This window comes from Topomyia yanbarensis, chromosome 3, assembly GCF_030247195.1.
Source record: "Topomyia yanbarensis strain Yona2022 chromosome 3, ASM3024719v1, whole genome shotgun sequence".
Lineage (NCBI taxonomy): Eukaryota > Metazoa > Arthropoda > Insecta > Diptera > Culicidae > Topomyia > Topomyia yanbarensis.
The window spans coordinates 39729777-39745632 of NC_080672.1; the positions used below are offsets into that span (position 1 = coordinate 39729777).

The following is a 15856-nucleotide window of genomic DNA, read 5'->3' on the forward strand; positions in this document are numbered from 1 at the left end:
GAATCCAAACGCAAACACTAAGGACAAAATGCACTAACTCAAATCAAATAAATGTGTGTTACTTAAATCAATAAACATGTATTATTCCCATTATCACCACTCTTCATCCTCTTCTTATTCCTTTCTCCTTTCTACTATGCCTCTACCAAGGCTTCTTTCTTCTCACTTCCTCTCATCCTCTATGCTTCCACCCTAATCTCTTCTCATGCCTTTTCTCTTCTTCCTGCTGCACTTTTCTTACACCCCTACTACTTACTGCACCGTCATTTATCTGCTTCCCCTTTGACACTACTCGCTCTCCGCGCCGTTTGCCATCACTTGCAATCAGTGGCCGTCGGCTCCCAGTGCCTGCTGTCGGACATGCTCGATCCTTGAGTGTAGGACTGGTTCACTCAGTAATGTGGCTAGCTACCACCGTTTCAATGCAGACATCCGCCTTCGGTATGTTTCCGCCGTGCTGAAGATTCGGCGATCCTGCCCGACAGATGAGCTGCAAATAAGCCAAAACAAAGACCCTATTGGGCACTGGAAATTAGTCCTCCTCCTTACGCATCCCTTCCGCAAACTCACCCTTGAATGAGGGGTGTTTGTTCTCGCGGTAAATGCGGAATTCCAGTCGCTCTACCTATAAGCACTTTCACCCTGGTGTCTTTCGAATTTCGACGGCTTCTTTCCGACCTGACGTTATTTGAATGCTGCAAATTGAACTGCTTTAGGTGGGTTTTTTCAAGTGCGCACATTCTTACCTCTTCCGTCGCTCGGGAGAATAAATCCCAGCTTGGTGAGAGTCCTGTTCAAAGCTGCTTAATCTGGATCACAGTGCACCCGGGCACAAAAACGAAGCGGAGTGAAAATTGCTCGGCCGACTTTAGCGGCGTTCTTTTTTTCATTTGGCGGTAGTGAACAAAACTGAGGCGGTTTCTGGCAGCATAGATGTGCTCGCTTGTGTGAATGTGTTTCGATCGCTCTGTTTCATGTTGTTTTTTCGGCGGCGCTTTTCGAAAGGCCTTTTTCCCCTCGCTGTCAAGGGTTTTGATTTGACGGTTGAAGTGAATGATTTGATTTGACGGTTATCGGCGATTATAACAGTTTCAGTTTTTCGCTTAGGGTGTACATTACAGGCAAATCTTATCTTATCGTAACAAGTTAACTTGTGAGAATATTTCCTAGTAGTGAAAATTGGCTGAAGACCTCGACACCTACCGGTTGGATCGCTGTGGAGGCTAGGTCTACCGCCGAGGACTACAAAGAGTAGATCGCGGCGAAGCGGGGAGCTACATAGCTCCTGGTATCGCGACAAAACTGTGAGCTGATTAGTTCATGAAGCGGACATCGGTACCAAGAGAATTTCCGCCACATTCTGTAGTCCTTGACTGACGACGAACATGGACTGGAGAGTGTGCGAGAAGTATCTCCATAACGACCGTCAGGTGATTCGCTACCGCATCGGCCAATGGAACCCTGCTGCAGCACGGAGAAAGACGACCGGCAAGTTAAAGTGGGAGACAAAAGTCTTTAACAAAAACCTCTTTGTTGAGTCACTTCAACGAATCAAGTACGTTGATGCGGCTGATCTAATGGCGTTATTGTTTTTCCTTGGTGATACACCGGTGTAGTGCAAAAAAAAAAGAGATAGACTGATTACACCCAAGTTTGAATGAGTGTTGCACCGACTACACCGGTGTAGTGCACTGTCAAAAACGAAAACGACATAACAAGAAGGATTGTGACGGCTTGTGACGTTGCAATGTCACGAAAACTAGAGCCATGCGGCGTGCAGCTTACTGGTTAAATGGGTAGCTCAGTACGCTACACGCTGCTTATCTTAGAGCCAGAAGGCGGGCTCAGAGAGCAAGACCGGAGAGTCAGAGGAGAGCAAGCGACGTTTCGAGAAGGTAGGGTCGCTTTGAAACGGGAGATCAAGCTTAGCAAGCCAGTTTGCCATAAGCAGCTGGGCTGAGAAGTAGACGCCAATCTCTGGGGACGCGTACTGAGTCTTCATGACAAAGATAAGAGCTCGTAGACACCAGCTGAAATATGCCCGGGTAAGCTAAAGATAATCGTTGAGAGTCTCTTCCCGAATCACGATCCAACTACCTGTTCACCGACACCGTACGGCGAAGAAGAAGGAGCAAACACCCCCCCGAATGGCAAGCGGCTAACGACGAGCTCAAAGAAGCGTCGATGCGACTAAAATCAACGAAAGCTTTTGGTCCGGATGGAATACCAACCGTGCTACTGCAGAAGTGTTTGGATGATAAAAATTTCCCCGAAATGTGGAAGGTACAGAAGCTGGTGTTGCTGTTAAAATCAGGGAAGTTACCGGGCCATCCCGCCTCGTATAGGCCAATGCCGCAGCGATGCACAGAAGAATGAGTCAGATCCTGAAGAGCTACTTCCAGAGTAGAGTATTGTACGAGACGAACGAAGGGCAGAAGTCAATGCGAGTCGCAGCGGGTGTTCCTCAGGGCTCAATTCTTGGTCCAACTCTGTGGAACGTGATGTACGATGGGGTCCTAAAACTGCTGCTGTCCGGGAAAGTGAAAATTGTGCTTTTCGCGGGCGACGTGTCACTAACGGTGATGAGTGAGACACTTGGGGAAGTGGAGGTGTCGGTGACGGAGACAATAGATGCGATCAAGAGCTAGATGAACAGGGTCAAGCTGCAAATAGCTCACCACAAGACGGATGTGTTGTTGGTCAGCAACTGAAAAGCGGTTCAGCGGATACAGATCACCGTCGAAGGGCACGTGATTGCATCGAAGCGTGCACTGACGCAATTCGGAGTGATAATCGATGACCGGTTGAGCTTTAACAACCACATTGATTAGACCTGCGAAAAGTCGGTCTAGTGTTTCGTCATCGATACTCGGATATGGGATTCCTGCCTGGGATGTGGCGCTGTAAAGCAAGCAGAACCGCGAAAACCTGAACAGGAAGTTCCAGCTGGTGGTCGTACGATTTGCGATTGCATACAGAATAATATCTTCGAAGGTAGTATGCGATATCGCCGAGATGATCCCCATCTGCATCAAGTACTGCAGTCAAAGAAACGCCAGAAACGTAAGGAAGATGATGAGAAACGATTCGATGGTGACGTTGCAGCAGGAATAAGACAATACGGAGAAAGGAAAGTGACCTACTGGCACATCCCAAACTTGCCGACGTGTGTTAATAGAAAGCACGGAGAGATGACCTTCCACCTGAAACAGCTCCTGTCGGGCCACGGCTGCTTCGTGAAGTATCTTCATTGGTTTGGTTACGCAACGTCACCATTGTGCCCGGAGTGTGAACATCAAGGAGACACCGGAGCATGTGGTCTTCGAAAGTCCGAGGTTTGAAGCGACGTGCAAGGAGCTACTTAAAACGGGAGAACCGGACATCAACCCGGATAATGTAGCCTACAGAATGACAAGCGACGTAAAGAGGTGGAACGCAGTCAACAGAGTTACAATTTAGATCATGACTGTCTTACAGTGGAAACGGCGTAATGAACATCGAGCAACGGTTTTGGGAGAGCAATCACCACCAGGGAACTTCCCGCAGAAATAAGCTAGATCCACCGCCGAGGATTAGTCGAGTAGACTGCAACAGAGCAGCGAGTATGGCTCGTCGAAACGCCAGCGAACCGGACGCTACGCCACGCCATCCGGAATCGCCAGACCGACCACGGCACCTCACCGGTTATTCCTTTAGAAATATAGCGAAAAGCAAAGAAGAATCGATATTGGGAGAACTTATTTCGCCAGGGAAGTCTCCGTCAGCGTGAGCTAGATTCACCACTGGGGACTAGACTGAGTAGACCGCGACGAAACACTACCAGTCGCTTGTCATCGGGGTACCAGTGAACCGGGTGCCCTGCTTCACCGGAATTTCCGAACTGACCTTGGCACCTAGCTGATTGGTTTCGAGAAAACTTCTCTCGCCGAGGAACTCTATGTCGGAGTAAGTTAGGTCCATCGTCGGGGACTAGACCGAATAGTTCGCGAACAAGTCGGGGAGCTGAATAGCTCATCAAGGAAGTAGTGTTAAATGGCACAAGCAGAAAACTACAGGGCTTTAAGGAGTTGCGGTGCTAAATGGCCCTGGTTACGGAGCCAAATGGCTCAAGAAGTTGTGATACTGAAACTAAAGAAGAATCAGTATCGGGAGAACTTCTTTCGCCGGGGAGCTCTTCGTCAGTGTACAGTCAGATTCACCACCGGGAGCTAGACTGAACAGATCGCGACGAGACACCACCAAACCGGACGCCCCACAGTGGCGGCTCTTCAAACAAAAGTCGGACAAAACCTCAAATGTTACCTAATTTGGCTGGAAATCACAATTTAAGCTAATTTTGAGGTGCTGAGCTCATTTTTGATGTCAAAAGTCGTAAAATATTAAATGCATTTTTCCATACAGTGTCATTGAACCTTTCTTATAACTATGATCCCGTTTTCATGATAGATTTTCCGTTACTGTTCACCAATGTCAACAATATCATAAAAAATGAAGAACACTACTTAAAAACCATTGTTGAACGTGTTAGTTTACTGTAGATTGTTTAACTATTTTACACAAAACACCATGTGTCTCCATATCAGCAACAAAGCTTCAAAATCTCCTTAAACCTTTTTGCGCACCTAGGCGCAGAACGAGACCATGATATTCGAAAAGTAGAGGTAATTTCACATAGAATGTATACTATGTGACCGTTCCGAAATGATTCCGAAATTTGTACAGAATACATTAGTGAACAAAGTATTTTTGATCTGACCACCTTAAACATATTTAAACTAAAAGGTCATAGTTCCAAGCAAATTTACCAAATGTAGTTTACTCACTAACCAAGTTCTTTAGTTCCTCTACACAATGAAACTAGTTGTGCTAAAATCGGACCAAAATCAAAAGAGCAACATGCATTTGAAGTGAACAGAGCAATGGTGGTTTCGGAAATGAAAATCATTAAAAAATCCGGACTTTGGTATGTTTAAACTCGTGTTAAAAATCGTGTTCTTATCCAATGATCATAAAATTTCGAATATATATCATTCAATATATGAAAAATTTAGGAAAAATATAAAATAACATTATTTCAAAAATAAATTTTTGAGGTTTTGGCCAGCCTCCGGCCACTGTGCGCCCTACTCCACCGGAATCGTCGAATTGACCTCGGCACCTGACTGGTTGGCTCGCTTTCGAACTTCTCTCGTCGGTGAACTATTCGTCGGAGTTGGCTAGATCCATCGTCGGAGACTAGACCGAGTAGTTCGCGAAGAGTTCAGGAGCTCAACGAGGAAGTGGTACTAAATGGCACAAGGGAACCGAAGGGCTCAGTAAATTAGATAGTCTGAAGTTTGCCTCCCAGAGTTTTTTTTTACTACTCTAATTAGAGTATGGGCGTTCTATAGCGCCGTTCAAGTTAACCGGTTGGAGCGCGTTCAGAGAAGCTTCGTATGATTTGTTCTCAGAAAACTGCCTTGGAATGACCCTACCCATCACCCACCGTATCATAATAGATGCATGTTGCTAGATTTACCAACGTTGGAGTTTCGCCGCACTCTCTTGCAAAATTTTTCATTTTCGATATGTTGTCGACTATTGACTGTCTCAACATTCCCACAAGGATAAATTTGTTTGTCCCTCCTCGTTGTATTCCGATGAGAGGGGGGGTCAGCCAGGGCACTTGCTCTGGGGCCCGGGTCGTATTTGGGGGCCCGCGTTTTTACCCGGTAGATGGACGAACACGTCCGGTATTCATAGATAGAGCAATAAAAATATCAATTGTAATTTATTTGTAATCATTCGTCTTATTAAATTATTGTATGATGGAAGCGTAAAAAATGAAAACTTTATTTGATAGTTGACATTTGTTAAAACAAACGTTCTTAAGGGAATTGTCTACTTTGTGTACAAGTTAAAAAAAGCGAGTTTTATTACTTGAATCGAGGAATACACTACGTAATATTGAGAAGCCAATTCAAAGTATGTTCGAAGAACAGAAAACAATAGAGCGTCAAACAGGAATGCGAGCGCACGGACAAATACATCCGTCCTCTTCTACGTTCTCTTCTTTGCTGGTTGTGCTGATTGTTGGCGTAGAGATACTGGGCGTGATTGTTGTTGAGTGAATATTTGTTCCTGTCAGAGCCGTAGATATTGATTTTGTAACCGTTTGTGGTTTGGCATAAGATAACGGTGTACTGTTTACGGTTATAGCAGGTGGGCTTTTTGTTCTTTTTCACAAAGTTTTCCATGGTGTAGTGTATTTTTGGAGAATTCGTGAATAGGAATCTTCCATGGGCGCATAATCATTAATCAGTGTTGTCTGATGAAATGTCCCATTTTCGGTTGATCCGCATAAAATGGTTACGTATGAAGGAGTTGGTTGGTATGGTTTGTACTCACCATAAGAACAACGTTAGGGACATCCGGGAAAATGTGAAGTTTCAGCTGTTATGAAAAGCACTTCTCCGTATCTTGACATAAATTTCTTAATCACGATGTCAGGGGTGTGTGGAGATAATTCATGTAAGCGTATCTCTGCACGTTTAGTAATTGTTTCACTTCTCGAGTAGCTGATCTTACAGGACATTTCCAAAAATCAATAGCAACACAATTCGTCTGCAGTCGTTTTTACTGTGTATCTATAGCGGAACGATTTTTAGTTTCTATTCTGGGCGAGATGAGAAGATAGACTGAGCTTAACTAACCGTTGAATAAAATGGTTAATTTTTATATTTGTGTATTGTTATAGCACGTACTAGTATTTTCCCATTCCCATCCCCAATGCATTGTGTTGAGAAAGAACGGTGATTTTGGGTCTCACCAAAGATGCGTGTGATGTCTACAAGAACCCAATTATAATGTGCGAAATACAGAAATCAAATCAGTTCAGCTCATGCGACAGCAGCAATGCTCAATTGCCTACTGTACTCACAGTTGTTTTATTTGCGTCTGATTACTGTGTTCTGTGTCTAAATTGTTGTCGCGTTCCACATATTCTCACAGCTTATTTATGTAAATAGAAAATCTTTTTGATTTGATAATTTTAAACGAGAATTTTGAGCTGTATCTGCTACCTTCTCATTTTGCTAACAACAAAAGCCAAAAACTGTTCCACCGCTACCAGCAAATAAATCAATCCATGTGTCGCTTTGTCTGCACAGTAGAAGCAAAATATTATGTTCCGAGCTACTGTGTCGAAAAAAATGAGTGACGATTACAAGCAGAAAGTGGAATTTTGCGGTCAAAATATATTCCTATTTATTTTTCGAGGCGTACCTTGAGACCTATTGTTAAAAGTACAAATGGAGCTAAAGATGGCTAATGTTTACACCATACAATTTCACCATGTTAGACATAGCGTGCTGATTATGTATCAGACCATCAATGGAACAGAAGCGTTTGTTTCGCGAAACGAAATATATTCGCTCACTGTTAAAATACAAATTCTACATCCCTTAGTGGGTTGGAAGTATTATTCCTGCTATTGTAGCACCTGCAGATCCTATTTTCCTTACCCCTAACATTACCACTTCCCCAATCCTTCCCATCAGGGAAACGATGAAAAAACTATTCATCGCAAGGTACAGATCTCCGATCTACATGGGGAATGTGCCATTTGAGCCAGACAATACTGATTCCTGAATACCCACAAATTTAAAAACTTGTAACAATGCGGCAATTTACCCTATTTGAATACCGCGGAATAAGAGGCTGTCGAAATTCGCCTGTCTGGCACGCTATCTGTAGATGTGGCTATATGAGTCAACCGGAGTCTAATAGAAACCACGGACTCACGAGTTTCCCATGGCTGAAGAGATACTAAGTCATACTGCACTAGACGACTTAGGTTTAAAAGGGCCCGGCAGTAATACAAACCTTGGGGCCCGACGCGGCTCTCGACGGCCATGGGTATAAGGAATCGTCCGCTTCTTTGGATTCCTAGGCACCGTACAGCATAGTGTCAGAATAATCCGATAGACAGATCAGAGCCGTAGCGTGGTCTTCTGGCGCCCTTAGCGGAGTCTCAGTTTTGCCTCCTTTTGGTGTTTACTTTGATTTTCTTTTACAGTTCGACCTTCAAACAATAATTTATGTACATGGAAATGGCACACCTACTCCCTACTTAATTCATGTTTGACTGTCGTTCATTTCATGTAAATAAATTCCAGCCACTAATCTTTTACTGTATATTTATGCAAAAATTTTCACGGGAAAACACAAAACGACCCTTAGAAGGTTCAAATATTGAATTCGAATTTTTGATGCTAAATGGCTTAGGATGTAATGAAACGTTGAGATCGACTGCCACCCTGATTTTTTAAAGATAGCCTTTATGGAACTTGAAAAAATCTCCATTTGAGTTGATATTGGGGATTGAAAAAGCTGCTTTTAGTTTATTTTCTATACCAAATTTCTTAGAAATGAATGAAACAACGGATCTTGTATCTTCTCGTAAGACAATATTTTGACAAATGTTGCCTCCCTGGTATTTTTAAATTTTTAACTGAGATTTTCAAATAAAAATAAATTATTTTTTTTCGAATTGACAGCAGATTTTGACATTTCATGGATTTCTAAAATATTTGGCATGCAAAAGAAATAACAGCTGCATTTCCAAACTCAAGTCCCATCTCAATTCAAGAATTTTCCTTCCATCACTATACCATTTTTTCAACATTACACTAAATCTCCATGCTTCATTATATTGTTTTTCGATTGCGCTTAAATGTTGCGTGGGACTTTTTTCGAGGTACCAAAACTTTTGAGGACGATTTGAAATTTCAAGAAGACCATAGATATTTGCACTATGCCGTATATCAAGTATACTGATGAGACAATTTTAGGAACTAGTTGGTGGATTGTTGATTACGGTGCATACCATTAGATTTCAATTACCAGTCCAAGGGCCGTCACAACATTTCCGTTATATTCACCCGCTCATCTTTTTACACAAGCAAATTAAACATGATTATGATCTATTGCTGATTAAGTTTTTCACATATTCTTCGTTCCAGTTTCAAATAAAATAGGTTGAATCCAGCCATATATTCTTTTACTATCAAATTCAGATTGTTCTTCAAATTATATACCCCACGAATTCTACCACTTCCTTCCTATTCTTCAGTTTTCACTTTCCTCCGTCTGGCTCTAGGTTTGTGCAAAAATAAACTCTCCTGAATTGACTCAAATGATCCTAAAATGTATGTCGAACAAGATTCGTCGCCAAACACACCGAGCTTCCATTTAAAATCAAACATATTGAACTGCGTTCGACCATATCCGATCTTCTTTCGGATCAAAGATAGTCCGCAAAGTATTCTAATATTCCGCAAGACGCACAAATATTTAGCTGTGTCAGCTATCTCGAAAGTTCATCTAGATAAGCTCAGAATTGTGATAATATGTCTGAAGCAAACAAATGACGTTTCTGACGACAAGACATTCATGAAGAACTAACGCGTTTACATACCCGCTAACAAAGTTGAGATCGATGGTGTAGTTAGCGATTTGATTGACATGCGTGGATCTACTGAAGGACGGGATTGGCTGTTTCAATAACCCCTTGCTCCGGTGAGCGAAGATTTTGAGTGACAATCGCACCGGGCGAGACTTCTTTGCGTTTTCTTCGATAAGGATCCTCTGCATGATCGGTTGTTTGTGTCGCGCGTCATGCATGCAGTATTGCACTTATTACAAGCACATGGGTCATTGCCACCTTAATTCTTTTTTCTCTCTTGAAAGGCCACCAAATATTTCAGTAAGAGAAAGCTCTGCCACAAATACGAAGCAAACAGCACCTGGTCTTAGACATTGAGAAGAAACAAAGAGTTTTAAACGCTTCCAGGAACACCAAAAACCTCACATGACATGTCAACCATAGATTCAACTTATTCAAGTTACTTAGTGCACGATTGGTTGGACCTAGGCTGGGAATCGTCAACTTTGTGATATTGCGAAACTCCTCCCGGCATCGAGACTTCAATTTTCGTGGTACGGTGATAATTGATCCAGCTTACTCTGTTATCTTTTCTACAGCTTTAAAAAGGGTACATGCTTTACTGCCCATTACCGAATTTTCGTTCCCCTTGTTGCTATGAGACTGAGAAAACAAGCGGAAAAAGTTAGCAATAGAATTTTTTTCTATTTTTGTTGAAATTTGAAGTCTTTGTCTTGTCTCAGTTATGCTCCTTTTTGTTGTCTGCTTTGGCATTCTTTTTCAGTTTGACTTTCAAACAGTAATTTTGTGTGTACCTTGGAATGATACTCCTATCCTGACTTAGTTTATGACCTAACCTCACTTATGTTATAAAGCAGATTAAGATTATAGCGCCCCCTAAGGTTGGCGCCCTTTGGCCACGGCCAACCTAGCCAACCGCGCGCTGCGGCTCTGGTTGCCGTTGTACCCAAACTAGATTTCACATTAATGAAAAGACAACGAGTGGTTTTAACACTTTTATTGAATAAATATACTTTTTTACATAATCTCACGTCATTACCAACTAACTTAGCGCGTTGTATATGGTTTATTAATTAGCAGAATTACAGTAATGATGATAATCAAATGTGATACAAAGAACCGAGTCTTCTCTGCATTTTCTCATTTTTTTCTTCTTATCTCCTTTCTCACTAGTATTATATGTATATAAAAATAAAATAAAATAAACTAACTCGCCTAAGCCAATGGTTTCATAGAGTAAAAAAGTTCGATCGCATCAAATTTCTCATTTGTTTCATTCACTATCTAAATTATTTAGCGCTAGAGTTTGGTGTGTTAGGGGTGAGGGGTAAAAAAAGAAAAAAATATAACAATATTCATGTAGTGAAAAAATGTACCTCATTCAGGCGGAGCGAGAAACACCAGCCTGCGTGTTCTATCTCGATGGTTAAGTCTCAAACGTTTCCAATGCGTTTTTAGATTGTTGTAAATGGTGGTTTGGAGAGTTAAGCGTTTTCGTATAAAAGTAACTTATTATTAAAATAAAACATTTGAATGATTTCAGCTAACATTCGATCCGCACGGTTCCTGTTTTTTTTTTCTTCTTCTCAGTAATTTGTAGGTTAATGTCTTGCAACAAATGTTGACACTCAACAGGCATTTCATCCTTCCCTACGTTAGTCACACCGAATCCTAGCATTACAAGTTTTATACGCTTTGTGTGAAAATAACGATGAGAAAAAAATATAATTCCCCTATCGGCTCTGTTATTTCTGGTGATCGCAGGTTCGAGCCCTGGTCGTTCGCAGGTTAATCACTTAGAATTTAGAAGCTAATTTACACGTTGTGTTTAATTTGAACATTGGACATTTGCTTCGTTTTTTGGATTTGGACTAAATTTTTATGTTGTTTTCTGTTTTTTTTTGGTTCGGAGCAGCGAAGCTCTTTCTACATCTTACATTTTACACATTGATTGCCTTGTCAGAGAATCCGGACGCGAAAGGAATTCGATCAAAGTTAACTAGCGGGGGAGGAAATCAGCAGCACTGCTATAAAGTCTGTCAGCTTCCACGTGGAAAGCTTTTAAAATACGTTTTGTTGTTGGTATTTTTGTTAAATAGTTGTGTATAAAACAAACAAAAAACTCTGGCTTGGATGGGACAATCTACGTCATGGTGAGTGCACCGGCGCCTATGCCAAAACCGACGCCACGCGGACCGTAATTCCGTCCGTAGCAGCCTTTGCAGTAGATTTCCCCGTTCGGTGCATCGTTGAGGTTCGTGGAGTCCAGCGATTTGTGACAGTCGAAGCAGCTGAAGCACCGCTTGTGCCACATCAAATTCTTGCTGAGCATCTTCTCCGCCTCATACACGGAGTATCCACAGCGACGGCAGCCCTTGCCGTCGGTTGCCTTCGGGCCGTTCATCGGTTTGAAGTCGGTGCTGGTGGAATAAAGGAAATAAATATATTACAGTTCCATCGCTGAGAGTTGAAAATAATACTTACTACGCCGGAGAAGACTGCACATCGGTTGACACCAAAGTTGGGGTGTGTCCGAAACCGAATCCCTTCGGTCCGAACAGCTTTCCGTAGCAGGCACGGCAATGGATTTCCTTATCGGGACCATCGCAGGCAATCATCGAGTCCAACGGTCGGTGACATTCGGCACAGTTGAAGCACTTCTTGTGCCACATTGTGCCCTTGGCCAGTTGTTGTTCGGCTGCAAACACCATTCCGCCGCAGCGTGGGCAGCCCTGCCCGGCCGGAGCCTTGATAGATGTCGTATCCATCGGGACTGATGGCTTCTGAGCAGCCAACTGGTCCTCACTGAAAGAACAAAATTACCTTTGAATATCTCTCTCGTTTACTACCGAAAAAGCAAATACTTACGACATGCAATCCGTCTGCAGAAAACCGGAACCGCATGCGAATCCATATCCGTGTGGTCCCCACTTTTTGCCGTAGCAGGTCTTGCAGTACACGTCTCTATCCGGCCCGTCACAAGCGATGATGGAGTCCAAAGTTTTGGTACAGTCGCGGCACTTGTAGCACTTGCGATGCCATTCGCGCCCCTTCGATAGAACCATCTCGGCAGCGAAGACCACACCTCCGCAACGGGGACATCCCTCACCCGGCGATGCCTTGATGGCCGATGTATCTGCGGCCACTGTTCTCGGTGTAAATTCACTGTTTTTGTCGAATGAAGAATACAAAATAGTATTACTATACGTATAGCTGCAGTAGTCGAACGCAGAACAACGAATCGATGGTAGTCACTAACAGAACGAACAGGACAGGTTTGTACCTCTGAAACTCTAGATCTCTAGCATCGCACATGAGGCCAAGGAACGATATGCCCGAGTGACCATACCCGCGTGAACCGAACCGACTGGCATAGCATCCTGTGAAGGTCAAAGTCGGAGTATTTATTAAGTATTCCTTTCCACGGATATACGTGACACAAATTAGAAACACGTTAGTGACAATACCACAATGAATAACTCCCAGCAGTCCCTGAACCGCCCATACTTACCTAATCAGATCGGTACTATCGGATTGCAAAGCTCCACCGCCTTGACCGTAGCCGTATCCCTTGGGACCAAACTTCTTACCGTAGCACACTATAACATTTAACATAGAACAGAGAAGAAGAAAAACATAATTACACAACGATCACTTCTCGGAACGGTAGTCAACGGAAGTCTACCAACCTCGGCAGTAGATTTCACGGTTCGGACCCTCGCAGCAGTTCACCGAGTCGAGATTCTTCTTGCACTCGCCGCATTTGAAACATCCTTTATGATAGGCCTGGAATAATAGACGATAGAAACACACGTGTACAGAGATCACAACGAGAAATTCCCCGTTAGTCACATCATAGTTCTTGGTTTAGTTTCGAACAAACGGTTCACAGTAAGCTTATGTACAACTACATATATCAACAAAGATCTTAGCTATTGATATTATAATTATTATTTCCATAGCTTAGATTCGATTGGCCGGAATCGGCGATGCCACACCACAAATACTACCTCGGCAATAGATCTCTTTGTCCGGACCATCGCAGTGGATGGTGGAGTCGAGGGTGCGGTTGCAGACTAAGCACTTGAAGCAGCGTCGGTGGTAGCCCTGTAGAGGGTAGTGATTAGTAGCGGAAGATAGCACTGGTTAGTTGCCGGTAGTATTAGGCGAAGGAAATATTTTGTGAGGAATTCTTCTTGATTTTTGAGATATTAAACTCGGTTTTAGATCATACTTTGCAACTTATTAAAATTGGCACCAGTTAGGCACTAAATCCTAACGTTTATCCAACTTGTGTGAACGCCCGAAGAAACTGTCTGGTTCCGAGTGCTGTCTTTTGGTACTTAGATGGGTTTATCTTCTAACTAGCACCAAACAGATGCTAGTTACTGACGAGACGAATTCGAAACAGCAAACCCAAATTTATCTAACCTTGCGATTAATTCCCAAGCCAAAAACAAAAGCTCGTTTCCGTTTTCTCATCAGCAAATCAGAGCTTCTCTTCTTGCCCTTCGAAACATCATTTGGTTTCAGTCAGTTACTTTAGGCATTCACTCAAGTTATGTGTCTGTTTGGATGTAGTATCTAACTAATGTCAAATTAAATTTAATCCAAATCGGCCCAACATTTATCTATTTCTAAAGCGAGTTGAAGTTTATTTGAAAAAAAGTTATTGAAGTATATGAAGAAACACCACGGTTTCAGATGGCATTGCAAGTGTTAAAGTATCGTCTAACCTGAACTTCTCATAGAAAATTTTATGCCCAACAACAATACAAGCTTAATTAAAGTACAAGAAGCGATTATAACTGCTAATAGTTTGGTTATGAGCATATAATTCCCGTATAAATGTGTACCATATGCCAACCATTGCATCAAACGTTTAAAAACCATTTTCAATATGGTTCGTTCAACAATAGATTAACCATTGCCTGGTATAATCTCGAACATAACCGTTATCATTTTCCCATACTCGACCATACAAATTACGGATTTTTAAGAACGGTCACCATACCAAAATACGCTCTTCTTCGTATACATTTTGACAACATACCATTCAAGAACCATATAGTCTATGGTAACAGCCATATTTTAGATCTAGTGATGCATAAAATATTAGGTGGAGAAAAAAATCTTATCCCTTCCACATTTCAATTCTATCGATTGATGAAGTTATAGTAAGACAAAGATTTTGGATCATGTTAATATGTCCTAATATGGTATTATATTAATACCTCTGAAATAGTTCCAAAGATTCCTGGAATGGTATTTATTTATACGGGTTTCCAATAAGAATCACCTAGTGGCAATTAGGACAAAAATCTGAAACCGTTGTGTTTCTCCAAATATTTTGATGATTTGTTGTCATAAAACTTCAATACAATCAATAGTTTTGTAGATACTCTGACACGAGGCTTCGACACATGGCTCTGACATTAGTTTCATAAGTTACTTTTAAAAAGAGATATTTAAACTCTAACAACCATGATTCATGTCAGAAAACATAAAGCCCTGATTTTTTAGGTTTGCCCAGACCTTTCCTTCATTGTTTATTTAGTGAACTTACAACTGGTATTGCATTTCCTTTTTTTGCCAAATTACAGAGGCTGTTGATTTTTATCATTGCCGTTCCCGTCCTTCTGTTCGCGATGTGGAACATTATTTGATGATGAAAATGGAGCTTAGCATACGGAAGTTAAAGTACGCTTCCATCCGGTCACCTGCTTAGCTGATGAAGGAAGTCTAAGATAGAAAGAAGGAAGTGATCTATTCCTTTTCGTCTGTACATACAATCTCGAATACGCAGCGTTAAATGTAGAGTTAGTCCCTCTACGGAACACTACTAATCCCTCCGTAAAGAAGGTGCCAAGAAACAAATATCTACTGTAATCAAATCCAACACATTATCAGGAGACCAGGTTGCCCAACATATAAGTAGCTTATTAGCCCCGGCATTGTATGGGAACACGTCCATTATTATAAAGATAGGCAGTGTTCGATTGGATTCGTTTTGTGACAGCTAAACTCGAATCCAAAATAGAGCCTTCGCTGTTCTCTTTCTAGATTTTATTATTAAAATTAACGCACTTTTGAAGCGGTTCAAGCCAATAGCGAAATGTCATTTGGCATATTATGTTTGTTATGATAGTCGTAGTGGCTTTGTCTAGCTATATTGATATGTGGGAACATTGCACTTACTGGTATCAAAATTAAACTTTAGCATCCTATTAACATGGAAGGACAGCTCATATTTAAAAGACGGCAATTGAACTCAAAAGCCAAATTCGGCGCTATGTTAGGTTAAAATGAAATTAATTTAAATCTTATGACACTCTGCCCAATAGCCCATTTGGCCTAATACCTATCTGACCTATTGACTCATTGGTCCTTTTATATGCGAGCAAGAAGGTA

The 15856-nt window shown here is 41.9% G+C and overlaps 1 protein-coding gene and 1 long non-coding RNA gene across 9 annotated transcripts in view; both read right to left on the bottom strand.

The window, feature by feature from the left end:
- Positions 1–62: 62 nt before the first annotated feature.
- On the bottom strand, positions 63–953 carry LOC131690914 (uncharacterized). Its single transcript, XR_009305653.1, has 3 exons — positions 747–953; positions 571–695; positions 63–515 (listed from the first exon to the last, which is right to left on the bottom strand). It is a non-coding gene; the product is annotated as an uncharacterized LOC131690914 (long non-coding RNA).
- Positions 954–10427: 9474 nt separating this feature from the next.
- Positions 10428–15856, bottom strand: part of LOC131686763 (muscle LIM protein 1-like) — a 34461-nt gene continuing 29032 nt past the window's right edge. For 7 of the 8 annotated variants that reach the window (XM_058970739.1, XM_058970736.1, XM_058970740.1 and 4 more), the window contains exons 5-9: positions 13135–13231; positions 12957–13044; positions 12314–12610; positions 11930–12250; positions 10428–11865 (exon numbers count right to left, since the gene is read on the bottom strand). In XM_058970739.1, the coding sequence (XP_058826722.1) occupies positions 11589–11865; positions 11930–12250; positions 12314–12610; positions 12957–13044; positions 13135–13231 (1080 nt within the window). In that variant the 3' untranslated portion in view covers positions 10428–11588. Of the gene's footprint in view, positions 11866–11929; positions 12251–12313; positions 12611–12956; positions 13045–13134; positions 13232–15856 lie in introns of those variants that run through there. The other variant, XR_009305182.1, reaches the window with a different exon arrangement.